At 31.4% G+C, this 27,435-nt stretch overlaps 1 protein-coding gene across 1 annotated transcript in view; it reads right to left on the bottom strand.

Annotated features, from left to right (window-relative positions):
- Window positions 1-27,435, bottom strand: part of LOC118192777 (uncharacterized) — a 152,918-nt gene that overhangs the window by 112,148 nt on the left and 13,335 nt on the right. The window contains exons 4-6 of the mRNA XM_085806914.1: window positions 16,256-16,331; window positions 15,958-16,100; window positions 2,026-2,080 (exon numbers count right to left, since the gene is read on the bottom strand). Of these exons, the coding sequence (XP_085663040.1) occupies window positions 2,026-2,080; window positions 15,958-16,100; window positions 16,256-16,331 (274 nt within the window). The remainder of the gene's footprint in view (window positions 1-2,025; window positions 2,081-15,957; window positions 16,101-16,255; window positions 16,332-27,435) is intronic.

Genomic DNA, 27,435 nt, shown 5'->3' with positions numbered 1-27,435 from the left:
GTACTGAAATAACCTATTATCTGAACATCCTCCCTTTTAGTTTTCAAAAAATTTTCTTTTCCTCATGCAGTATGGAATGAACACGATATTCAAGAAAAAGCAAGGATGTCATAAATCAACCTTTCACCCAACTGGCTGAGATTTTTTTCCAGAGAAATTTCATTATCTGTGATAGCATTGGATCATGCTTCACTTTTAAACACCTACTAGACAGTGAACCACATTTAATTCTTGCTCTGCAATGTTTTGCAAAGAAGGCACATTTTCTACTTTATTTAGCACTGTATGCAGTAAATGAAAACCAAAGGCCAATATTTGTTTGGAACAGAATGTTGCACATACTGATTTTCTTTTGTTGGGTATGAATTGGTTGATTTTTCTTTGATGAGATAAATAAAATAAACTAACAACAAATAGTTAAATAATAAATTTTAAAGTATCAGGACTCATCTTATTTGGAGTTTGGCTGGAATTGCAATTTCAGAGTAAACCTGAGCTGGGGAGGGGGGGGGGTCCAGTTGAATTTAAGCCTACCAAAATTTTAAGATTTTAGATATCGCAAAGAATGAGTATGATATAACTGAAGTCTTCCATCATGATGACAATGCCCTAATTATCAATTAATTAATAGAGTGTAAATCTGTACTATCTGTGCTGTTCAAATGATATTGCCTAACTAAAGATAACTGTTTTGCCTGTATATGTTAGAACTGGTAATAAATTATGTAGCTAAATAAATATTATTATTTAGTAATTAAATACTGTGTTTGTAAAACAGCAAAATATATATTAAAACATGATATTCATGAAATCCAGAATAGCCAAAGTTCAGATAATCCTGGATATTGAACTCTGTACTGTATTTCATGCTAGGTTTATATATAGCATTGTTCTAATAGATGGTTAGCATGCATTTCTTTACATAGAAATTAATGACTTTTAAGAATTTTTGAAGAATATCAATGAAAAAAATTAAGGACCTCTCAGTAAACAGAATTGAAAAAATTTAAAGAAGTTATCTATGTTGTTGTTCCTTTCATTTTTGCAATACTATTCAAACAAAGATACATTTGCAAAGATTGAAAAACAAAAACAAAACAAATACAGAACACATTGTTATTAAAGGAAACATCATTATTAAACACATTCCAATACTTAACACAGCTACGAAAATGTATTTGAAAATGCCACTATGATGGCTTGGTAATAGAGGTGTTGTATGCCTTGGGCCTGACCATTCAGGAGAAAGCATGGATGTTTATAAGAGCAAAGTACCTTTCCACAATGAGGGCACTTAAAATAGTGTTGAGCTGAAGGTCCTCACAAGAGGTTTGGTGTTAGAAGAGGGGTAGAAGACCTCTGGATCCATCCCTGGAGATTTTCCATCAAAATTGTGACAGAACTTCTCCTTTCTTATGAGTATAATTCAGTCACTGCCTTGACTGAATTCTCATTGATAAGATGGCTATATGGCTGATGAATATTGATCATTCCCAACAAATGTATTAAGGTGTAAGTGTCTGGCCATTTTAAATAAAACAGTTTGAAAATAAAACTAACTCTCTACAACTTTTCAGGTAACTAACATTAAATTAAGAAAAAAGTTTTCTGAGAAAAAATTTATTTTATACTACAGTTGTGAAGCATATTTTGAAGATTTATATGGTCACTATTAAAAATTTTTTTATTATTTAATAATTTAATAAAAGAAGCATTATTTAAATCCCAATCAAAGGCAATTTTACAGTTTAAAATAACAGATAATTAAACATAAAAATGTATTACAATGGTTTTTAAAAAGATATTAAAACAATCTTATATTAAAAGATACAAAAAGTTCACAACACCACAAAATATTTGTGTCTTTTTAATCTGAAATATTTTCAGATATTTTATGATAATACTATAATTACTAATGATAATAATAATTGCAAATTTTAGACATACTTACCAATTTCTGTCAATTTCACATGCTTTATAATGAGAAATTGCTCAAATAAAGATAACCAAATTTCATATACTTACCTTCTGTAGCTTCTTTAAAACCAGCTGTGTTTAACATAAATGATTCTTTATCACCCTGTAAGATTAAATAAATTCATGAAATACTGGAAATATTCCAAATTAAATTAATTCCCAATAAAATGTTATAAACATGCCCTTTTCAGTTTTCAATAGAAAATTTTGAAACTTTCAAATAGGATGTTTTAATTTGATATATACTTTGATTTTTAAACAGATTATAATTTTGATTTCATGTAAAATAGCATTTATGTTTTATGATTATGGATTTTCAATATATGAAGTATTAATCTATAGGGAAATACAGTTTCCATTCAAACATACTGTTATCTTGATTTAGAATAAAATATTATTTGTGCATTATTGTTATGGTCCTAAGTATTTAGAGTAAATACTGGATCATGTTTTAAAGTAAAACGGTACTATACATTTTAAAACTGTACTGTGTTTAAGTATGAGGTTAACAATAATGCACAGAATCATTTTGTATTCTGTGAATGAAATTAATTTATGCTCTTTCTGAAGGTACTAAATAACTATTGACTGAGTATCATTTTGATATAATTTGGAGTTTGTGATTTCAATAAAGTGCAATATATTTATACTGAATAATGTGCTTTTCTATTTTTGTACATAATTATTCATACACCATATGTTTACAATAAACATTTCATGTTTGATATTCTTAAGTAGATGCAGATATACTGCACTGATTAAAAATTAGTTATCAGTTTATGTGATTTTGGATTCTAGTATGAAGAGTAACTTCTTATTCATAAACAAATTTAAATTGCAAATGAAATGCTCTGTACTGAATATTAATTCTTGAAATACGAGTTTCTGAAATACTGTCAGTTATAATTTAGTTTATAAACTATTTTTTATCTTCTTAATAGTAAATTGATTGTATTATGATCTGTGTATGTACTGTTCCCACTAAATTTATGTATTGTACCTGAAACTCTGTATCGTCAAAGTGCACTCTGGTCCAGGTTTGCTACCTAAGCATAAATAATGTTCCTGGCTAAGGGTAAAAAGCAAGATGTTAGGATTTCAGCTGAGGAATTAGGCTCAGATTTGAAAATTTCAGAAAACATCATAAAGTCTAAAAATAATAAGGAAGAGTCTGTCAAAATCATTTTAACAAATATGATAGACAAAGGAAAAGACAAGAAGCAAGATAAAAGACTGGTTATCAAACAATCTAATCTCAAAAAGAATTTTCAAACTTGACAAATTTGGAAACTCAGAAACAAGGCTCCCAAATAGAATCTACTTCTTTGTAGGACATTAACCTTCCAAAATGAGAATTCAATAAAATGATCCTTCTTTTAATTCCAAAAATAGATATGAATTTTTATTTATTGTATGACAAGCAATTAAATGTTTTTAAATATATGAGACAAAATAGGTAGCATATTTAATTGGGGAATGAGTCACAAGAGAATCAGAAAAGGAATCTCAAAATTACCAACCACCAACACATTAAAGGATATGTTGCTGAAAAGATTTAAACTAAGGGCTGAGTTTACACAATTATTTTGGCAACATAAGAAGAATTCTCATAATGCTTGGTTAGACTTTTATTTTGAGATAGCAAGCTTTTTCAAGGGACAGCTTTCAGAATTAAATGTAAACACTTTCTGATTAACTGAAAGACCTAATCATTTCAGATTAAATCAAAAATGAGCCTCACTAGAATACAAGAGCACTTTAATGATGACTGAACTGACCTAGTGAACTAGCAGATTGATGGGATGCATATGAAAATATAAGAAATGCCAGGAAGAAGAATTTTACCCCCTTCAATACAAGAAAGTTTTTGAAAAAGAAAAGAAATCTTCAAGCTTGGTCTCATGAAAAAAGATTGTAATTCATCTAGAAATCTTAACTGGAATTGGAGACAAAACAAATGTATCAATGCTATGGATATGGTAATCTTGATTTCTTTTTAAAGGCTTTTACTCATTCTGGTTTATTTTATTTAAGGCAAATGCTCTCCAGCCAAGAATAAGGAATCATCTCATTTTAGAAATATCCAGCTGAATTCCGAAATATCAACTCCAACTCAAGCTGCTCTTTTCAAATGAAATGAAATTTGGGAAACAGCATGTGTTGACAAGGGAGTAAGCCATTCCATTGCAGGAAAAAAATTTTATTTTAACTTTTGTTATAACAAGGAGTGAAATTTCATAAGACTCTAGCAAATGGACTTTCATTTGACTGTTTCCAAAGGACTGTTTTGAACTTTAAAGAGTATAGATGGCACTTTATAAACAATGCATGGTATTTGATTTTACTGAGGAAGCCAATGTTAAACACATTGAAACTATGTATACTAGTTGTGATGTCAATTTCTGTCTTTTGCTAAGAGAAGGAAGACATTTAACTGAAAACCAGAGAGAAAAACTTAATAAAATATGAGAATGTGTTCAAACCAAGGAGAGAAGCAAGTCCTTATATTAAATACCACATAAATACCAGCGAAAATTCTGCAATTTCATTACCACCATGCTGATGTCTCCACCTAACAATGATATTTTCAAAGAAAGACAAGAAAATAACAGCATGTGCATATACATATGCTGCATACAGTGGCTCTCAAAAGTGTTCATACACTTATGATTTTCATTGAAATAGGGCTCTATCCATTAATCAAAAGCAAACTTTCTGAATGAGATTTTAATAATAAGATCTATAATCTATTCATAACAAAATTACATGAAATATTTTTTAAATATAGCGAAACTTTATTTTTAAGAAATTAATAATCAAAAAATGACAAACATTTCATCTCACAAAAGTCTTTGTACACTTAAAAAAAATCTTGACATATTGGTAAATATTAAATATTTTCATTTTTCGTTAAATTAATATTTAGTAGGATATCATTAAGCATCCACAACAGCTTTTAAACGTCTGGAAATAAATTTTACTAGATTTTTTTTGGGGGGGGGTAATTTCTGTATCAATGTTGATCCATTCTTCCATCATGATCGTTTTGAGTTCGCTTTTCGTTTTGATGTCATGTTTTCGTACTCTAACCTCCACTTCTTTCCAAATGTGTTCTATGGGGTTTAAATCTGGCGATTGAGGTGGTGTTTTCAAAACCTGTGGACAATTATAGAGACACCAACAGGCGAATGTTGAGAGCTGTATGCTTAGGATCGTTATCATAATTAAAAATAAAGTTGTTTCCAATACCCAAATTTTGGGCTGATAATTTTAAATTTTCTCTTAAAATATTTAAATAAAGAGAATGGCTCATTATGCCACCAATAAATATCAAATTACCTAGTCCTGATGCTGCCATGCACCCCCACACAAGAACACCTCAACCGCCATGCTTAACTGTTCCAACTAAGTTCTTAGAATGAAGATCCTCAATTTTTCTTCTCCATACAGTTATTCGCCCATCGGAACCAAAAATGTTAAATTTGCTTTCGTCAGCAAATAGGACATTATTCCAGTACGTTTCAGGTGTATTTATCATTGATTTTGTGAATGAAAGCCTAAGCTTTCTGTTTTTCTGACTAACAAAAAAATTTTTTACGGGCAGATCGCCCATGTAATCCAGCTTTTCTGAGAACTCGTCGAACAGTTTCAGGTGAAGTAGAAAACTTTGCATTAAACTCAGCAGAAACTTTTACAGCACTCAAATGTGGGTTTTTCACAAATTTTCTAATAATAAATCTCTTATCACGTTTAGTTAACTTTCTCGGTCGACCTTTTCTTACCTTGTTTTCAATCCGATTTTCTTCTTTAACCCTCTGAGTGGCCAGGGTTTTCGCTAAGAAAGCACAAATTTCCCAAAACTATTATGAGAACAAATTATTTTTTTGATTTTAATGCAAAAACTCTCCTGGTATTTCATACTTAGATTTGTTTTCTTTTGATATATTGCCTTAATTTCTTTGACATATTTTAATATGCACGTATATATACATTCGTAGAGACATCACAAAAAATGTTCTAGACCATGTCTTGCCACTTAGAGGGTTAAAGCATTTTATCACATACTGCACTGTAGAATGGGATAAATCAACTAATTTAGCAATATTTTGAATTGATTTACCACTATGGTGAAAAATTATCTATTTTCGAATGCTGTTTGTAATTTCTTTACGACTGCGACCCATTCTTCAATAATAAATAGAATATTATGAAGTAAATGATAAAAAATTAAAGCAAATGATTTTTTAAATGCCACCACAATGCAAAAATTTTTAAAAAGCGGCAAATATCCAAAAATATTTCAGTGTACGAATACTTTTGTGAGATGAAATGTTTGTCATTTTTTTATTATTAATTTCTTAAAAATAAATTTTCGCTACATTTTAAAAATATTTCAAGTAATTTTGTTACAAGTAGATTATAGATCTGATTATTAAAATCTCATTCAGAAAGTTTACTTTTAATTAATGGATAGAGCCCTATTTCAATGAAAATCATAAGTGTAACACTTTTGGAAGCCACTGTATGTGGTTCTTGTGCACAAACCAAATGGAAGAGTGCAACTTTGCACAGATTATCGAGCACTGAATGCTGTTATAATATGCTCATATCCATTACCTGGGATGAATAATTAACTGCATGATGCCAAACATATGTCATATATGACAACCACTGATCTGTGGTCTGCTCAGGTCAGCATTTGGTCTACAGACAGACACAAAGCAATACTGGTTTACTCTTTCAGAACTTTCCATTTCCATTGAATGCATTTTCAACTGAAAACTGATCTGGCAGCTTTTTAGATGTTAATTGATAAATTTCAAAGCAGTTCATTCTCTCTTACTTACATGATGTAATACTTTTAAGGAATTAGCCTTTTACTGATTGTAACTTGTGGCTAGTCCTTATTAACACAGGAAGCAACTTATCACTATGTCTTCAGAAATACTACAGAGACTTTAGAAGGGTATAAAAGACCCTTTATTTTAAAAACTAAGTAGGATGAACAAAAGGCACACCTGGTACTAACAAATCAGTCAGCATTTATAGCAAGAATTCAAAACAGAAATTCAATATAAATCTGAACAGATAATAGCCAAAGGCTATGCAGAGTAATTTAAATATAAAGTTGTCTCATTTAAACATGAAGCTGAAGGTTCAACAGCATGAAATACTCTTAACAATTACAATGTATAGCTGAAGACAGAAACTCTGATCTTAGAATAGCAGAAATGTAGCCTTCCTAGGCAAAACATGCTCTGTCTAAATAATCTCAAACCCTCACCTAAAGAGACATGCACTAATCTGAATTCTATCTGGAAAATGGAAAGAGAGAAGTGACAGTAAAGATTTTAAATATAAAATAACTCGTTAGACAAATTAAATGAACACTACATACTATCAGAGACCTCTGAAAAACATGTAGCTGATCTAGAAACAGTTATTAAGAGGATCTTATAATTTAAACAATGCAAATCAAAAGGAATAAAGTTTCGCTGGCAGCAAAGTGAAATATCCTGGTCACTGGATTATTAGAGATGGAACAAAGATCGATCCAGACAATAGCTCTGCTATCCAGATGATGCCTACTTGAAGAAATATAAAACAAGTACAGTCTTTCTTGCAGATCTGTTCTTTGTACAGAAAATTCATACTGGAAATTTCATAAAAAACTAGACTTCCAAGTAGTCTAAGAAAAACATAAGCTAGATAAAAAGAAAAAACTTCTTTCTAGACTTTAAAATATTTTCTCTTTAGCCCTCCCATGTTGAAGCAAAATGATGCAATAAAGCTTCAGATTATTTGAACAGATGTTAATAACTATGCTTTGGATGTTATACTTAGGGAAAAGGTTCAGAGAAACACTCAGAGAAATTAGGCTACAACAAAATCAGAAGCCTTTGCTGTTGCATGGGCCTTGAATAAATTTTGCAGTTAAATGGATAGTTTAACTGCAAAATTTATTCAAGGACTATGGTAGCATTACTGTTTCTATGTCATGGGTAGGCTCACTAGGTAGGCCATGCAATTACAACCTTACAATTTGAAGATAGAATACATACTTGGAAGAGCTAACGTTTTAACTGTTATGTTGTCATATGCTGTGTGCGACTATAAGGGAGAATCCTGGGAAGTTTGCACATCATTGATACATCAGCTAGAAATGCAGCAGAGATCCATAGAGAAGATCTGAAGGATACAAATCTTAAAGAGATCATAGAATCTTTCAAAAGTGAAGTAAAAGGTGAAAACTTTTCTAAACGGACAAGAATATATAATAAATCAGGATATTTTGTATCCAGACACTGAATCAAAGTTCAACTAATGGTACCAGTATATGAATGAAAAAAAAATTTTTAAACAATATGATGATGTTCCTAGAATCATAAAATTATGGTGCTGAAGGGACGTAACACAGAATTTTCCAAAGAATTTACAGGAATGGGAAAATTTATCACAGATTACACAAAAAGCTGTGGTGAGTAGAATCACAATTCAATTTTCTTTAGACACCAGTATATGGTCATTGCTTCAAAATTCTTGCTACTGATTCATCTGGTCAGCTACCTAAAGGCACCAATGGAAAAAAAAAAAAAAAAAAACGGATTTTCATTGTTGAAAACTGCAACATAAAATGGGTGGAGTAATTTGCTTCACCTATTACTACTACAAAGGAATGATCAATAAGTTTCAATCGAATCAAATAGGTTTTTCTAACGGTATGGGCTACCTTGAAAACTAATCAGTGATAATGGAACTCAACACATTAGTTCTGTCATGCACCAAAACTATGTGCTCCTGAAAATTGACAAAAATCTTTATTCTAGCATATCAGCCTCAAGCAAATTCTGTAGAGCAATAGGATTTGAAACCTACCCTGACTGTATTTGTTTTCAATAAAAGCTCTAGGGCATGAAAGCTTTTAACAATTTGTTTTGAAATTAAAATTCATAAAATGCAAAACCTCTGGTCAAAAAACCACATTCCTTCAGTCTGGAAGATAGCTATGTATGTCTGATGTTACACATAGTCTTAAGAATGTGATCTTCGATGATAATTTGGAAGCAGAAATTACCCCTTATCGATAAAAAAAGATATACTAAAAGAGTCAACTACGTAAAGGAACTGGTTGAAAAGAAGCAATACTATTGGAAGCAGTTTGCTGATAAAAATTGAAGATTTGGATACAAGTTTAAACCTGGAGATTGAATGACAACTACATTTTTATGACTCAGTGTTGATTAATTACTTATGAAGTTTCAAACCAAATACTCCGTTTGGTGTATATCTTTCCTCGACATTAAAGACCTTAATTACACTCAAATTCATCAAATCTTCAGCCTCTTCATAAAAAAAGACATCAAAAAGTCTACAGTGTTTTCCTCATTGGGATGACACTGGAGACAGAGAGAGAGGCAGTTAACAAGCCAAAAACCCTATATAAATATCCTTCCCTCATTTGAAGTTTGACTGGCTGAAGGAACTTTGATCTCCTACCCCTAACTTTTAAACTCTGCCCTGCTTGTGATAAATAAAACAAAAGCTACATGACTCTGGATCCACTATGGCATAAAGATGTGTAATCCACTCCGAGATGTATTCTTACATTTCTTTATAACAGTTTTGTTATGTTTATAAAGTAAATATTTTAAAAGTACTTGTCATTATTATGAAAGGAAATTTTCTTCCATATAATATTTTCAACAAAAATGACTTAATAATAATCTTCATAATATACAGAAATAGCTTTTAAACTTTACTTATTTAGGCAAGTCTGTTGTATTGAAGACAAGTATGAATTCAAAATGCTGCTGTTAAATATAATGTCAACAGTGTTAATTAATATACATTATTTTATTTTAATTATACATTTATTTTTTCTTCATTATGCAATGTCAATTTTCCTTAGCACATACCATCTTTCTCTAGAAAGATAGCCCTCATGTGCTATGCCATGATGTATAACTTTATTACATTACAATAAAATCATACTTAACTTTTCCTGATCATTTTGATCTAAAAAATGTAAAGTTTATTTTAATTAATATATTATTTTTTATGTTTAATCTTTCCTACACTTCTACTATTTCATCTACTCTAACAAAATATACAGGGTGATTATAAATAACTTTACCCATTTGAAAGCATCTGCAGCTCAAACTAATGAACAGAAAGAAACCAAATTTCATATACAGACTGTGGAAGACATGGAAAGATGAATTTTAAAAAAAATTACTAAAAGTCACCAGTAATAGAGATTTTGTCAGTGCTGTCACTATGCAAATTTACTGGTGTGTATGTGCCAGCAGCATCATTCATTTCTTTTAAAAAGGGAAGAGCAAAGACTGAGTTATCAGCTTTCTGACTGACTGTTTATTCATGCTATATATATACTACCTTACCTGAGTGTGCTTTATTTATAAAAATGTTTCCCATTACAGCATCCAGTGCTGCAGTAGCTCTAAGGAAATTTAGAAGGCTTCATGGCTAGCTGTATATCGCTCCACGCTGAGCAACACTGAAAAGTGTGATTAAACATTCAAGAAAGCTGTATCAGATGCTGCAGTAATAGAAGTTGCACTGTACTTTTCAACATCATAGAGAATAGCAGTGTTACAAGCACTCATGCAAAAGCTCACCAAACTCATATACCTTATGCCACTGTCATGAAAATCTTATAGAAAATGATAGTTTTCTTTCTGCACAAGTTATATGCAAAGATTATGATAAACACCAGAATTTTGCACTAACGCTTCTTGCTCAAATGAAATCAACAATAATTGGCCTTGGAAAATATTGTGGAGAGATGAGACTTTTTTACCTGAATGGTTCCATTAATAATCACAGCTGCTGAATTTGAGCACTGGATGGCCACAATGATCTTTTAAGTGTCACAGCTTTCTCCAAAGGTTCTATTATGAATTCATGGCTGATTTCCCATTAGGACCATACTTTTTGGAGAATATAACTCCTAGAGGTCCTGTTGCCTGCTCCATAACTGACAAGAAAAATCAGCAAACACAGCAAATTTTGTCATTTTGAAATTGTAGCAAAGATGATGTTTTACACAAGATGGAGCATGGCCACATATTCTTTTTTTTTTTCAGAGCAGAAACTTTTACTGCAACATTTTGATAAAGAGAAAGTTATCAGCCAATATTTTCTGACAGACTGGCTGCCTTGTTTTCAGGAGATCACTTCACGTGACTTTTGGTTATGGCGGTACATTAAATTATTGGGTTATGGCGGTATATTAAATTTGCGACATTATAAACCTGGGTTTCTTAAAAGAGAATATAAGATGGGTTGTTACAAACATCCACATTAATAATTTAAGCACACAGAACATCATACTCTATATCATACATACAGAGAAGACAGCACACCACAAACATTGAATGTGATCCAGAGACCCTAATGTTGGTTAAAAACACATTATTTTCTCTGAATTTCATACTATAGTTCATTTCTTTCTGTATGTGCATCTTTTATTAACCTTTGTTGCTCAGTGTTCCACTACATGGAACACCCAACTTGAATCGCTTCTGAAACCTTTAAATTCAACCGTAAATAGATAAAAATGTCTTTAAAATATACTTTGAACTTTTCTTTTTAAGCAGTAGATAGCAGCATATCACAAGGAGACACAGAATTTTCCTTTATTATGTGTTATTAAAATCCACTTATTTTCAAGTAATTTTTTCTATTTTTTAATGATACAAAAAAAATTTGAAAAAAAAAATTGCGCATAATTTTGCTGGCTGTACTCTAAATTATTTGTTCTATATTTTTTAAAATTTTTTATACAAAAACCATACACAGAATCATTGAATAAAATCGGGTGTTCCATTAGCAAGAACACTGTGCCTTTAGCGATCTCATGTTGTTACGAATCAGAACATCTGTGTTTAGGAGAGAACATCCGTTGTTTACGTTTTCTGTTCTGTTGTTTTTGGGGGAATGAATTCAAACAAAGCAGTATTGAAAGGTGAAGTGTGTTTTGTGTTATACAAGTCCTAATATGGATATCTCGAATTTTTTGGGAGTAGTTTTCAGGTAGGAATTTTATCAGTAGCTTGAGTCATCTTTATTTAAACCTGCACGAATTTTTTGCTGTCGCTTTTTAGTCTCATTCCTGTTTATTTTCAATAATTGTGTAGATATTTTTCATGTATGTATATATCATAGCTTATTTTTCTTTATTGTTAATATTAATCGTAGTTAATTTTTTTATTATTAATTTTTCATAAATGGCGCGGAGAGGTCTAACTCTTTCCGAAGTGCTAAAAGTGTTTCATGAATTACCCTCGGATTCTGAATCAGATCGTGAGGATAGCAGCGATACTGAGGTATACGCTCCTGACCATTTGTGCAATCCGATAATGATATGTCAGATGAAACTCATTTATCTGATGAGGAGGTTGATGATCATCTCAACCAGGCCTCTCTACTCAGTCTCAAGTTCCTACTTGGAATTCTAAACAGAGGTTGCAAAAGATACTTCCGGAATTTACACTGATAAGTGGGCCAAATGCAAAGCTATGGGAATTACCTGAGAAAATACCATTAGCAGTTTTCCCAAGAGATTTGCTTCACTTCACTGATGGAACACATAGTTTTCCAAACAAATCTCTATGTGACACAAAAAAGTAAACCTTTCTTACCACTCACTTTAGTTGAATTATATATATTTCTGGGAATCAATCTGCTTACGGGCATAAAGAGAATGCCAAGTTACAAGGATTACTGGGCAAATAACAAAGCCCTTGGAGACAAATTCATTTGCTGTTATACGTCATGAAGAAGGTTAGCATGGATTCTAGGCAATTTGCACCTAAACAACAATGTGCTTGAGCCGAAAAGGATCGATGCAAATTTCGACCATCTGTATAAGTGCCGCTATTATTAGATTATCCATCGAAGAGTTTTTTAGATGCTCTGCATCCCAGTGAAAATCAGTCAATAGATGAGTCAATGATCAAATTCAAGGTGCGTAGCACAATCAAATAATACATGCCCAAGAAATCAATAAAACATGGTTTCAAAGTATGGATGAGGTATGATGAAAGCACTTTCGCATCCCAGTTCGAGATTTATTCAGGCAAAAAGGAAGTTGTAGAGAAAAACCTGGGAAAGAATGTGGTGAAAAGATTGACAGAATGCCTGAATGGCAAAAATCACCGGGTATTCATGGACAATTATTTTACAACATACGAACTTTTTTGCTATTTGGAAACCAAAAATATATATGCCTGTAAAACTGCCATGATACGCAGAAAAAATTTACCCAAGTCTCTGCTTGACCAGGACAAGGAGTTGAAAAGCGGCGTATTTGACTGGGCTGTCAGTATTGACAATCTAATTTGCCTCAAATGGAAGGATAAGAGATGTGTCACAATCCTGTCTTCCCTTCCTGATGCCGTTATTCAAATTCAAATTGAACAAAAAGAAAAAGACAGCACAAAAGTAAACATAAATTGCCCAAAACCAGTTTCAACTTATAATATGAAAATGGGATTCGTAGACAAATTTGATCAACTAGTACCACTTTACGAAATAGATCATAAAAGCAAAAAGTGGTGGCAAGGAATCTTTTTGCATTTTATAGATGTAGCTGTAATTAACAGTTACATACTACAAAAAATGCTAACTGGAGCTGAAATAAATACAGCCAAAGATTTCTGTTTAAATTTGCCATGTTCCCCCTGTGCCATGAAAGCATTAGAGATAACAACTTTGAAGAGGTGACTTCCTTCAAGACCTGAAGATACTTCTAGGTAATTTCGACCTAGAAGTAAAGGTTTCCGGGGGGGAAACGCTACAGTAGTGTTGAACACATACCGGTGAAGGGTACGTATAGACGATGTGCATGTTGCAGCACGAAGCAGAAGCCGCACAAAACAAGTTTTATGTGCAAAGCCTGCAAAGTTGGTTTTGTGCTTCCATCAAAACTGTGTGACATGCTTTGAACAATTTCGCGAAGCTAAGAAATTGAAAAATTTGTAAATATTTTTGTATATAGGACTTGTGTATATATATTTATCTTATTTATCCATATATATTCAAAAATATTGTGTATATCCAGGAAACCATGTATATAGCCATAATACAGTGTTTTTCATTCTTATACAAACGCTTCTACTCATTTTCGTGCTTCATTGCAATGCTCATTTAGTTGCACTTTTAAGAGCTCAGATGCACGGCAAGCACAATTTTTACAAAATTTTATTTGTATATTCCTTTAGCCCTAAATAGACTGCATGAAACGTTTTTTTTGTTGAAATTCTGATTTTAAAGTATAGTTCGCCGCAAAGGGTTAATGAAATTTTGTGTAATCAATTTTCTATGTATTCATTGCAATTATCAACTGTTTATGATTCAACAGCACCAAAATATCTTTCATAGGCCACTTTTGACACTCTCTTTCCCCACCTCCTAGAATTGATCTCTCATTGCCTTTCACAGTCTGTATAAAAAATTTAGTATAATTCCATTCATTAGTTTTAGCTGCAGATGCCTTGAAGCAGGGAAAGTAATTTTATAACCCCCCCCCCAGTGTAAACAAAGAAAGTTTTAAATAAGAATTTGCATTTAAGAGAATAGGTAGGCAACAGCATGCCACATGAAACTCCTGTCATCACTGTTATTATGAACTAGTGAGTGCCTTTGATTGAAAACTTAGTATTTATGCAACAGCAGAAGCTAGTTTGTTAGAAGTTTTAAACTCCTAAAAATTTTGAATCATTGTTATTTATCCATACTATAAAAAGCAGAAGTTAATGTCATTTACTGTTTAATTCTGTAACTTCAAACTGAAGTTCAAATAAATCCTTTAACTAGTATGTTATACTGTTGTATTTACTTAGTATTCTGGTATTTAAATCTTGAGATGAGGATTTGTGAAGCAGTCTAGAAAGTTAAATTAGGACAAATTTCATTTAACCTTATAATACAGCTTGTGATTTGCTTTGTCTTCACTCCCTGATGAAAGAAAAGATAAATCAATTTTCTATCACCCTCTTTAATTTCCTTTAGTTACTTACTGATATATAAATCAACTACTTTTTTTAAACTTTAATAATGCATCATTTTTGATCTTCTTATGATTTTGAATTAACTTTTAATGTCCTAATATGTTTATTTCTGTTTTTGAGTGTGAAAATGAGAAAGTAAGCATCTCATTCAGATTAATTGTGTTCTTAATGAGAAACTTTAATTTTAAGTAAAATTAATTGCTATTTTGTTTAACAGGATTCTTTTGGCTTAAATGGACTAATGTCTTTATTTGGATTGAGTATTAATTATGATTATGGCTTGGATTTAGCAAATAATTTGATGCTTACTTGGAAGTAAGATGAAACACCCTCTATTAATTTAGTTATTGTTAATTGATGGTAGATTGGTTTATCCCCTTGGTAAGTCGACTAATCTGTGATCAATGATGACAGCTGCTTTTTCAATACTTAACTATTTACTTCTGGTTTCGGTACTTTTACGTTTAAAGATTTTTCTTAGCAGATTTTTATATTTTTAAACAAGAAGATTGAAATTACTATTTAAAATACTAATTTAATTTGTGACTTAAAAAAAATCATGATTTTAATTGAATTTGTGTTCCTATGAGATGGTATATGGAAATTTTTCTTATTATAAATTATTGGTTTATTGCTTTGCAGTTTTAGCACAAGTCATAAGCTTTTTAATTTACTTTTAATTACTTTATTTTGAATATATATATATTTGATTAACTTACATCTTTTAACAACATTCTGTATTTTTTTTATTATTATCTCTATAAAAATGTCCAATAAATCCCTTTTTATTGAATTAACTTTATTACATTCATACACAATTAGACAATCAGATAGAAATAGATAACTGTTTTTATGAGCTACATTTACAAGTACTTAAATCAGAATCATATAAATAGAAGAAACAGGGGTTTTCAACACTGAAATTATGATTTTAAAGAACATTTACCTGATAAATACTTTTGCACAAGACTCGTTCAAATGATGACTTAATATCCCTTTGACTTGTATTATAATTTGAATCCTTGACGAAATGTGGAATAAAAGCTGTATCTAAATTAAACTGCACCATAAATAAATCTGTGCAGAAACCTGCAATAATCCAAATATATCATAGATATCAATTCTTTCTACAATAAAACAAGTGAATAATATAACTGCACAAGAAATTTAATTAATATAAAATTATGTGTAGAAAATAAAATTCAGTAAAAAATTTCAACTAAGCAAATCAGTTCAGTTATTACCAGCTGAAATCATTTCCCCATCTAAGTGAAATTCTGTGAAAAAACTTTTTATGCAATCGCAAAACGTCTCATAGACCTAAAAGAAAGCACAAGTAAAATTATAAGGCAAAAAATATTCTGATAAATGAGAATTATATCTGCATTCTTTTTAAAGGGCATATTTAATAAAAAAAATTTGACACAGAACTCAAATTCCTAATTAAGAAAATTTATCTGTTTAAAATATTTGTTTTAAATCATCCTATTTGAATCTCATAAAACTAAAATTTTTCTGCTCAAGAAAATTCCTGTTTAAAACGTTTTAAATGGAGTTTTATTCAGAGGGGTCTTAAATGAAATTTTGACAGTTCAGAATATAAACATAATAATCAAATGTCAAAGCAAATCAGGTTTTCAGTTTTAAAAGCAAAGCTTTCAAAATGGTTGAACACATACCGATTACAATATTGGGTACTTATGTACTCGTACTATACTGTCAAATGTGAAAGTTGGCCACCACTTAACCATAAAAGTTGACGAAGACCCTGCCAAAGTTGCATCAGAGATTCCAGCAGAATTCTGAGCCAAACTTCTAACTGCACCTCTTACAATAAAATATTCCTCAGTCTCTCTGTAAAACTCGCCAAATAGCTATTGCTATGGAAGTTTTCGAACTACTTTATTTTTCCGCTTCACAAAAAAACTTTTGTCAATTTCCATTATTTTGTTAGGCCGTTTGATTTTTATTAGTAAGCTTTATTTAAAATGCTGTCAGTAAAAACTTTCTGCAAATAATTATTTCAATCTATCACTGTGTTGTTGGTCATAACCAGCTGTTCGTTTCTCCATCCAACAGATGTTAATTCTCTCAACCAGTGGTAAATGAACCAGAGTTCAGCCATAAATGCAGCTCTGCAGCCCTTAAACAATCTTACTTTTGAATGGATATTCTCATTACAGTTTCTCACACTGCATCACTATGGTTTAACCATGATTATGTAAAACAAATTGGTTTGATTTAGTTGATTATGATAAAACACACTTAGGCAGCAATTCTCAGTTGGTGGTACGCAAGAGTAAAATAGGTAGTATGCAAATAGTATATATGCAAACTATTTTTAACTACGAGGGCATTTCGAAAAGTAAAGATACACTGTACGCCAGAGGAAAAGAAAAGTTTTGGTGAGCAAGTTGGCAACACAGGTGTTAACCTTGAACCGTTAGCTTTCTCCTCATGGTCATTCGGCATTTCAACGTTGATTTTGGTTGGAGTAGGTTGTGTTTAAATTGGCTGCGCCGATTCAGAATCCCGCCAAACGCGAAGTGCGTTCCGTCATACGTTTTCTTCATGCAAAAGGTCAGCGACCAGCGGATATTCACAAAGAAATTGTTTCTGTTTATGGGAACATTATGAATTGACAAAATGTAACGAAATGGTGTCGTCATTTCTCTGAAGGTAGGACCAATGTTCATGACAAACAAAGAACAGGTCAGCCATCTGTGATCTCTGATGCCCTTCTTCAGAAAACAGAAGAAGCAATTCGTGCAAATAGATGTCTCAAATCGAAAGAATTGCATCAGATCATACCGGAAGTGTCAATGACAACTCTCTATGAAGTTGTGACTGTCAAGTAGGGTACAGGAAATTGTGTGCATGCTGGGTTCCAACAGGCAGCAACCTTCTATGACTGTGGGATACAAAAGCTTGTGTACTGACTTATCAAATGTTTGGATAACGGGGGTGATTATGTCGAAAAATAATAAATAATCCAGTTAATAAGATGCAACTGACATTTTCTAAATAAATTTTTTTTTAAGGAATGCGAGCCATTGTATCTTTACTTTTTTAAATGTCCTCATATAAAATTGAAAAACTGAATACCCCAACATCCTGTTTAAGTTTTTTTCTCTAACACTCAAATTTATGCAATCTGAGCTTTGTTCAAAGTCAATAGCTGCTCATAGACTTCAGCAAAATAATCCATTTTTATTTTTGCAAATATCCTTAGAGCCATAGACATAACAAAATTTGTCATAAATGATGTTTTTAAAAGGAGTAATAGAAATAGATGTTGTATTTAATAGAAAATAAAAATAAGTTTCAATAAAAAGATAATAGTATATTGTTAATTCTTCTAGAGATGACTGATTAGTTAGCATGTCTGCATTTTATGCTGTCACCCTTTCTGGGAACCTTTTTTTTTTTTTTTTTTTTACTTCTATCTGCTGCCTTTAATAGCAGGTATAGCGTCTTCTTGTTCTTTCTATTCCTTACTTTTCTATGCAATTTGAGAATATTATCATCTGTTTCTGAAGAACTCATATACTGTGCAATTAAATATTTGTGAAAAAATAATAAAACAAACCTAGATTTTTAAAACAGAAAAATGGTTAGGATTGACTAAGTGAAATATTGACGATTCACAGGTGATGGATCCAGTACAATCTACTAGCACTAAGAATACTGGGGGAAAAAAATTATTTGTAAAAAATATAATGAAAGTTAGTTATCATCCAGGTTTACTTGGAATGGAGATGAAATGGATGTTCAACCTCAGTGCGTTGTTTCCAATGAACTATTAACCTGACACCATTGTTTCTTAAAAGAGATCTTGAATCTAAGCATGCCAATTTAAAGGATAAATCTGAAGAATATTTTAAGAGAAAATTATCGGAGTTCAAAAATAGTAAACAAGCAATGAAAGGTTTTGTTACTTCAAGTGAAAAAGCTTTCAAAGCTAGTTACCTAGTAAGCCTAAGAATTGCCAAGACTGGGCAAGCTCACGCTATTGAAGAAAACCTTATATTACCAGCAGATAAAGATATTGTTTTAACATTATTCAACAAACAAGCAGTTAATGAACTAAATAATATCCCGTTATCAAATGATACAGTAGGTTGACGAATTCAAGAAATGGCAAATTTCATAAAAGAGATACTAATTCAAAAAATAAAACATAGTGAGTATTTTGTATTGTAATTGGATGAAAATACTGATGTAATGAAATTTGCTCAATTATTAGTTCACATACGTTTCAAAGAAAAATAAACGAATGGCGAATGGTATATGTTTTATAAATCTCTTCATGACAGAGCAATTGCAAATGAAATTTTCAAAGTAATTGACAATTTTAAGTCTAAAAATGATATTCGTTGGAATAAGTGCATTGCCGTATGCAGTGATGGAGCTCAGGCTTTAACAGGAAAATATTCTGGTGTTATTTCTCAAATAAAAAAGAACGCACCTGAAACTAAATTTACTTACTGCTCCATTCATTGTGAAGCTTTAGTAGTCAAAACAATTCCTGAAAACCCAAAAATCATTTTCAAACAAACTGTGAAAATCGTTAATTTTATTAAAAGCCGAGTTTAAACTCAAGAATATTTACGATTTTATGCCAAGAGACGGGCAGTGAACATGAAATGCTTTTGCTACATTCCGAAGTAAGGTGGTTATCCAGAGACAAAGTTTTAAGTCATCTTTTTGAACTTTGATCAGAAATTCAGATTTTCCTCTGTGATTCACAATCTGAATTGCAAAAGTGTTTATTTAGTGAATTATGGTTGGCACATTTAACATATTTAGCTGATATTTTTGAAAAGTTAAATTAATTAAATTTAGGATTAGAAGAACTAAGTGCTAATTTGTTTAGCATTAGCGATAAAATAAATGCAATGATAAAAAAAACTCAAGCTAATAATCAAAGAATTGGATAATGATATTTTAAGCTTTTTACCACTTTTAGAAAGTTTTCTAAAAGAAAATAATTTGAAAATAGAAAGAAAAGAAATAGCATTCGACATTAAAAATCATTGTTTTTCATTGATAAATAATTCTAATATATATTTCCCCCAAGGATTATGAAAAAGAAAATTGGATTAGAGTTCAATTTTTTCTAATGTACACTGTGGGGGGGGGGAATGGAACAATTCTATATCTCCCATTCTACTGGGCTGATTGATAAAATTCAAATTGGGTTTTTCATGTCTCGAAAGTGCGACTTAGGATATATATTAGATTTCTACATAGCATTGTTCTAACATAGGTATTTTGACACAAAATCAGACTTTTTCTGAAATACTTCCATTATGACAGGGCGGAAAAAAAGGCACCTTATTCCTACCTTTTTCATTGGGGTAAAAATTTTATAGATTATAATACAAAATTTTTTTTCGAAAAATTTATAAAAATTATTTAAAAATAAATCATAAAAAAATATGTGAACTTTATTTGGAATGAACCTGGATTTTGAAATCTGAAAGGAAGAATAAAATAAGCTTAATAAAAAAAAAGAGATTAATAAATATATACCAAACTCAATTAATGTTGAGAGCTAATTTTTTAAAAACTACTCATGCAAGTTTTACAAAACTTGGTAGTTTGGCATATTTGAGTTGTAGAATTGAAATATGCAAAAAAATTGTCATGTCATTTCAGAAAAAGTCCGATTTTATGTCAAAATGCCTGCATTAGAACAGTGCTATATATAAGTCTAATACATATTCTAAGTCCCGCTTTTGAGATATAAAAAACTCAATTTGAATTTCATAAATTGGCCCAATAGAGCGGGAGGTATAGAACTGTCCCATTTTTTTTTTCAGTGTACCTGAAATTTTATCTCATGAAGAAAAAGAACAATTGAAAGATATTTCCTTTGATCGAACTCTAACAGAAAATTTGAAAAATAACACACTCATTAACTTTTGGCTGAACTGAAAAAGAGAATTTAAAGGCATTTCAAATAGAGTTATTAAATTTTTGTTGCATTTTTACGCAACCTATTTGTGTGAACAAGGATTTTATTCCATGTTATATTTGAAAAATAAACACAGAACAAAAATTAAATGGATTCTAATTTACAGCTGAAACTAAGTGAAATAAGACCATAAAGAAATTGATCTCTCTTAAACAGGGCCGAATTTCACACTAAAATTTTTAAGCAAAGTATTATAACTCAAATTTTAATAATTAAAATGGAAACTAACTTTTAATCTTGTAAGGTCTACTAATCTAACTTCTAAGTGCCAACTGTATGTATAGTAACTGCAGATGAGAAGGATTAAAAGTACCCTTTATTAACTCTTTAAAATTTACAATTAGTCAACTCGATGCTAACACACTACACCTTCCTTGGATGGTAACTGAAATCACAGAACTAAACTAAAAATTCAGAGATATGCACAAGTAGTAGAACTAAGCTACAGGGCTCAGATATTCCTGTTTCTTGCATTGAAATTCATGCATTGAAATTAGTAGCAGCAAGGTAAATGCCGTTAAGCCAGATAAACCAGCAATAACTCCGAGAGTAGAAACTCACGTTCTTCACAATGTAGAATTTGCATTCCTTCATGCATGCTACCAAATTTAATATTTTGGCATTGACAATCAGGGGAATGAAGGCTTACAGGAAAGTTTAAAATTAAACTTTGACTTGTTAGTTTAAATATAAATCCCTACAATATAATATTTTTTATGTGTGCATATTTAACACAAATAACCAATAGGTTGTGCAAATGGCAAAATATCGTTTTTCCTAATATTTCTATTGAGAAATTGAAAAACAATCATTGTAAAATGTGGTGGTACTAAAGTTTTTCAATTTTTGTTTACATGGTACGCATTAGTCAAAAGGTTGAGAACTGCTGCACTAGGGCTATCTGCATAAGTGAAGGGATGCTTCGTGGAAGGCTTTCTAAGGGCAACTGGCTTGTATAAACATTACACATGGGAGAAAATCATGAAAATGTCCATGCAGCCAGCCTGTTCACCTGAAATTGAACTCGGGTCAGAACTACCAGTGTTCAGTAATTTTATCACTTCCTGCTGGTGGGCCTATGTAAAATTAAAGCACAGATGTTATGATATCATGCTTTTCCACATCTGGCTCTAAATCATGCTGCTAAGTGACAGTTTTATGGTGGATGAGATAATGCATTGTAAGAACTTATGTTATTCTAACCAATTATTTTTAGTTTAACTTTCCTTTTCCTTTTGATTTCAGTTTCCTGTCAGAATGTAAATGTGTTATGATATGGATGCAAATCTAAATGTCTTTCACAAGCAGTATTTAAGCTGCGTTTCGAGAGTACAAAAAAGTAGTAGCGGACTTAGTTCAGAGTTTATGCTGCTTGTTTGAAATAAGCTCTCTGTTCGGTGTTAGACACCTTTCAATTTATGCCGATACTTCTCAGCTTGCCTTTGCTGTGTGCAGCTGATTTAATGTTTACTTCAGCTAAGGAGCCAATCATTAGATATCTTAAATTATTAGTGATTTGTTACATTCTTATTTATGTTAGCCACAAGTGGTCGTGATTTGTGAGCAGCAAGCATGTGCATCTGTTTTAATTTAGTTTCGGCTCTGCTCTTATATGCGTCCTAAGATCACCAAATGTGGCGATATGTGTTCTGTGCTGGTTTTCAGCCTGATTGCATGTTGTATGGCAAGCCTTTTGACATAAAGTCTTTTGCTGGAGTGGTTTAATTGCTCGATGGTTCGCATTGTGCGTGTTTTGAAATGGCCTATGTTGCAATGAGAGATGTGGTTGCAAGAGAGTCTGGGAGATTATTTTTAGTGACTGTGCATGATAGAAAAAAGAAATGGTGATGTAGTGTATTAAAGGGTGGATTGAACCTTGTACAACAATTTTTTCAGATGGCTGGAAATCTTACAAGGATTTAGGAAAAGAAGGTTTTGAACATTTACTTATGAACCATAGTATGAATTTTGTGGATAGAGAGTCTGACTGTCATATAATGACATAGAGAGTATGTGGCAGCATGTTAAAGCTACGTTCTTCTGTCCGAAGGAACATTCATTACAGTAAGTGCATTTTATTTTATTGCTTTTATTTTGTTGAATGTTATGTTCATTGTTTTTTTACTATGAATTTCTGTTGGTATTGTTGTTTTTTAAATTATTTGTAATTTTAATTATTTTAGTTTATTTTGTTGATTTGTGTGCAATCACACAATCCTAGATTGTGCAATTCGTAGATGTTTTTCTAAGTTGAAACAGAATGCTGTGCCCATGGTATCCTTTGAAATTTGTTGTTGTTATGTTAATTTATTAAAGTGAGGTGTGCATAGTTCGTAGATTCCTTCGCTGCCTATATTGTGATATATCACTGGTACATGGATTCTTGTCAAATATCTTTGGTTAGAAACTTTACGTTTTTGCTATCTAAATTTTTTGTTTTTGTTTCGGATATTTAGCTTAAATTGTGTGTTCAAAGCATGGTTTTTGCATGTGCGAAAATCGCTTTTTTGGAGACATTCCAGGCTTAAAGTCTGAAATGTAGACAAAAAATTTAGATAGTAATATGGTACCGTGGAATTAGTATTTATTCTCAAAAGACATAGCAAGTTTTCGCTCCTTTGTCTTCTATGTAGAGTCCAAGCTGTTTGCAACCAAAAAGAACAAGGAAACTCTATAGCATAAATATCCAATAATGATTATATTAAAGTTTTACAAAATATTATATAAATTAAATATTGTTGGCATAAATTTAGGTATTTTGCATAATGAAACTCGAAAGGCATACGAAACGAACGTGCGCCAAGGTATATATTGGCGAGAGAAAGTAAAGCTCGTGTGCAATGCAGTAAGTATATTTGATTTTCACCCTAGCTACTTGTACCTGGCCAAAGGTCTAATCCAGTAGTATTTTCTTCTCTTTCAGGTACGATGGCAAAGTATATTCCTGTTTATATTTCTTATTGCATAATATAGGTAAGCCTGATGATATTTAGTACTGATGATGATTCTCTGTAAGTTATTCTTTTGAATACTTCGATTTTAACGTCTGTGAAGATTATTACTTTATTGTTATGCTTAAGTTAAGCAGAATTATCCTATTTTATTAAAATAAAGATTTTGTAGTTAATCTTTTGACTTATGATTCTTTAATTCTGTGCTTGAGGAAACGTACTCATTACGCCTTCAGTGCTAATGCACAACCAACAAATGATTACGAGACTGAGAAATTGAAATTTTGTAATGTTGTAAGATTCCAGGGGCATAAAGTGTTAAAACTCTTTGTTGAAAAAAAAAAACTAGTTACAAAGTTTAAAAGAATAATTGTAACAAATAATGATGTCTATTCTAAAAGAATCAATTTGTATAGAAAAATTAACAGATGAAAATTATTCAGTATGGAAATTTAAAATAAAACAACTTCTAATAAAAGAAGGTGTAGATGATGTTGTATTCGAAGAAAAACCGGAAACTGATACTGATATTTGGTTAAAGAATGATCGTAAAGCTAAAGCTTTAATATGTCTAAACATTTCGGATTCGCAAATTATCCATGTTTTACATAGTAAATCTGCAAAAGAAGTTTGGCAGAGGTTAAAATGTGTCCATGAACGTGTAAATTTAACAAATAAGTTATTTCTTCTTAGAAAACTATATTCCATTAGATATAATGAAAGTTCTAAAATGCAGGAACATATCAAAGGAGTACTAGAGTTGGCTGAAAAGCTGCATAGTATAGGTGAAGAAATTAAAGAAAATAACTTAACAGCAATACTATCATGTTCTTTACCAAATTCATACGACTCCTTAATAACTGCAATAGAAAGTAAATCGGAAGCTGAATTGTCGCTAGAATATGTTAAAAACAAACTAATAGATGAGTATTGTAGACGTGTGGAAACTAAGAAAGTTCAAAAGTACGATTCAGTTGCTTTAAAAAGTAAAAGCGAAAATAAACCAAAGTATGTTACACAATTTTGTACTTATTGTAAGAGAAATAACCATATGATAAATGACTGTTTTCATTTAAAACGCAACGCTAGAACTTCCCCGAAAACAGATGTAAATAATATTAAAATAAGAAATTATTCTCAAAATTATAAAAGTAATGCATGCCAAATAGCAAATACGCAAAGTGTAGAAAACATAACAAAACTTAAAGAAAATAGGTATTTTAAAAGTATTGAAACTGAAAATACACAGATTCAGTTTAATCAAGTTCTAAAAGTGGAAAATAAACATGAAAACACGCAAACGCAAGAATGGGTTATCGACTCAGGAGCCTCAACTCATATGACTAGTGATAAGAATTTCTTCTCTCAGGTTAAATGACTATAATAAACAAATAGTAACTGTAGCCAATGGTGCTAAATTAAATTCTTATGGTATTGATGAAGGCTATTTTAAAATTCAAAACTTAAAGGGTCAGGTTACACAAATAAAATTGGAAAATGTATTGTATGTACCAGGTTTAGATAGTAATTTACTTTCTGTTCAATCTGTTACCAATAAAGGTTGCATTGTTACATTTGATAGTAATAAGTGTTACATAAAGCGTAACAATATACTCGTAGCCGACGGCAACGCTCAGCAAGGTTTATATAAATTGATCGTAAACCCAACTGATGAGAAAGCATACTTAGCTAATAATGTTTCATGTTCAAATACGAACTGTATACTAAAATGGCATCAAAGATTAGGCCACAGAAATATAGATGCCATAAAAACACTTGAGAAAAATGATTTGGCAGACGGCATTAAACTTGGCAAATGCACTCATAGTGTGGAATGTTCTACTTGTGTAAAAGCGAAACTAACTGAAACACCTTATCCCAAAACTAGTTTTAGATCTAAAAATCCACTGGATTTAGTGCACACAAATGTGTGTGGGCCAATTGAAGTCAACAGCTTAGGAGGGAAAAGATATTTCGTAACTTTCATTGATGACTATTCGCGTTATACTCAAATTTATTTTATTACTTCAAAAGATGAAGTATTCGAGAAACTTAAACAGTATGTTGCATCGACAACAAATAAATTTAGAAAGAAAATAAAGGTTCTCAGATCCGACAACGGTACAGAATACTGTAACGAAAGTACTGAAAATTATTTAAAGAAACTCGGCATTTTTCACCAAACTTCGGTTCCTTATTGTCCGGCACAGAACGGCGTCGCAGAAAGGAAAAATCGCTCTTTAATAGAAATGACTAAAGCTATGCTAATAAACTCTAAATTACCGAAAGAATTCTGGGCTGAAGCAGCAGCTACTGCTGCATATCTTCAAAATAGGTTACCAACTAAAGCCACAGATAGAACACCATATGAATTGTGGAATGGTAGAAAACCAAACTTAAGTCACTTACAAGTATTTGGCTGTAAAGCATTTTATTACGTGAACAAACAAAAAAGGCGTAAATTCGACAACAGAGCCGAAGAAGGAATATTCATAGGATACGTTTTACGAAGTAAGGGATACAGGATTTATGTAGGTGGAAGAAAAATAATAGTAAGTAGAACTGTTAAATTTTCAGAAAACGCGTCTTCACCTGACAAACTTGCAGAAAATAATGCTGAAGATTTAGAATTATTTCACTTCAATAACTCGCAAGATGATGAAGAAAATAATGAAGAAACATCTCTTGGCGATGATTTTACAGAAGATTCAAAAAGTTCCGAAGAGTTAATTAAATGTGAAGAAAATGTAGAAAGAAGGGTTTCTAGCAGATCAACCAAAGGGGTCCTACCGGAAAGATTCTCTTATAAAGCAGAAGACGAAGAATCAATCTTACTTAAAATTAAAGATCCAGAAAGCTTTGAAGAAATTCTAAACTTACCAAAACGTGAACAAGAAGCTTGGATCAAGGCTATGCAAGAAGAAATACATTCTCTAAAAGAAAATGAAACCTATAAACTTACAGAATTATCACCAGGAAAACATGCAGTAGGCAGCAAATGGGTGTTTAAGACAAAATATGATGAAACTGGTAAAAATATAAAATACAAAGCACACTTAGTAGCCAAAGGATTTACTCAAAAATACGGCAGTGATTATGATGAAACTTTCTCACCAGTAGTGAAACACACTACGATAAGAGTTTTCTTAGCATGGGCAGCGTATAATAATGCCAAGGTACATCAACTAGATGTTAAAACAGCTTTTTTGTACGGCAACTTAAATGAAGAAATATATATGGAACAACCAGAAGGATTCGTGGTTCCGGAAGAAAGACATAAAGTTTGTAAATTACAGAAGTCGATTTATGGTCTCAAACAAGCAGCTAGGTGCTGGAATGCAGAAATTGAAAATACGCTGAAGAATCTGAGGTTCAATCAAAGCAAAGCAGATCCGTGTCTTTTCACAAAAGTGGTTCGTGATAAAAGAATTAACTTAATAGTGTATGTTGATGACATCCTAATAAGTTCTACAGAAGAAGGACTAATTCTTCA

The sequence above is a fragment of the Stegodyphus dumicola genome, chromosome 12, assembly GCF_044657685.1.
Source record: "Stegodyphus dumicola isolate Sdum_Otavi_A_Nest chromosome 12, ASM4465768v1".
Taxonomy (NCBI): domain Eukaryota; kingdom Metazoa; phylum Arthropoda; class Arachnida; order Araneae; family Eresidae; genus Stegodyphus; species Stegodyphus dumicola.
This window is presented reverse-complemented; position numbering and strand designations above follow the sequence as displayed.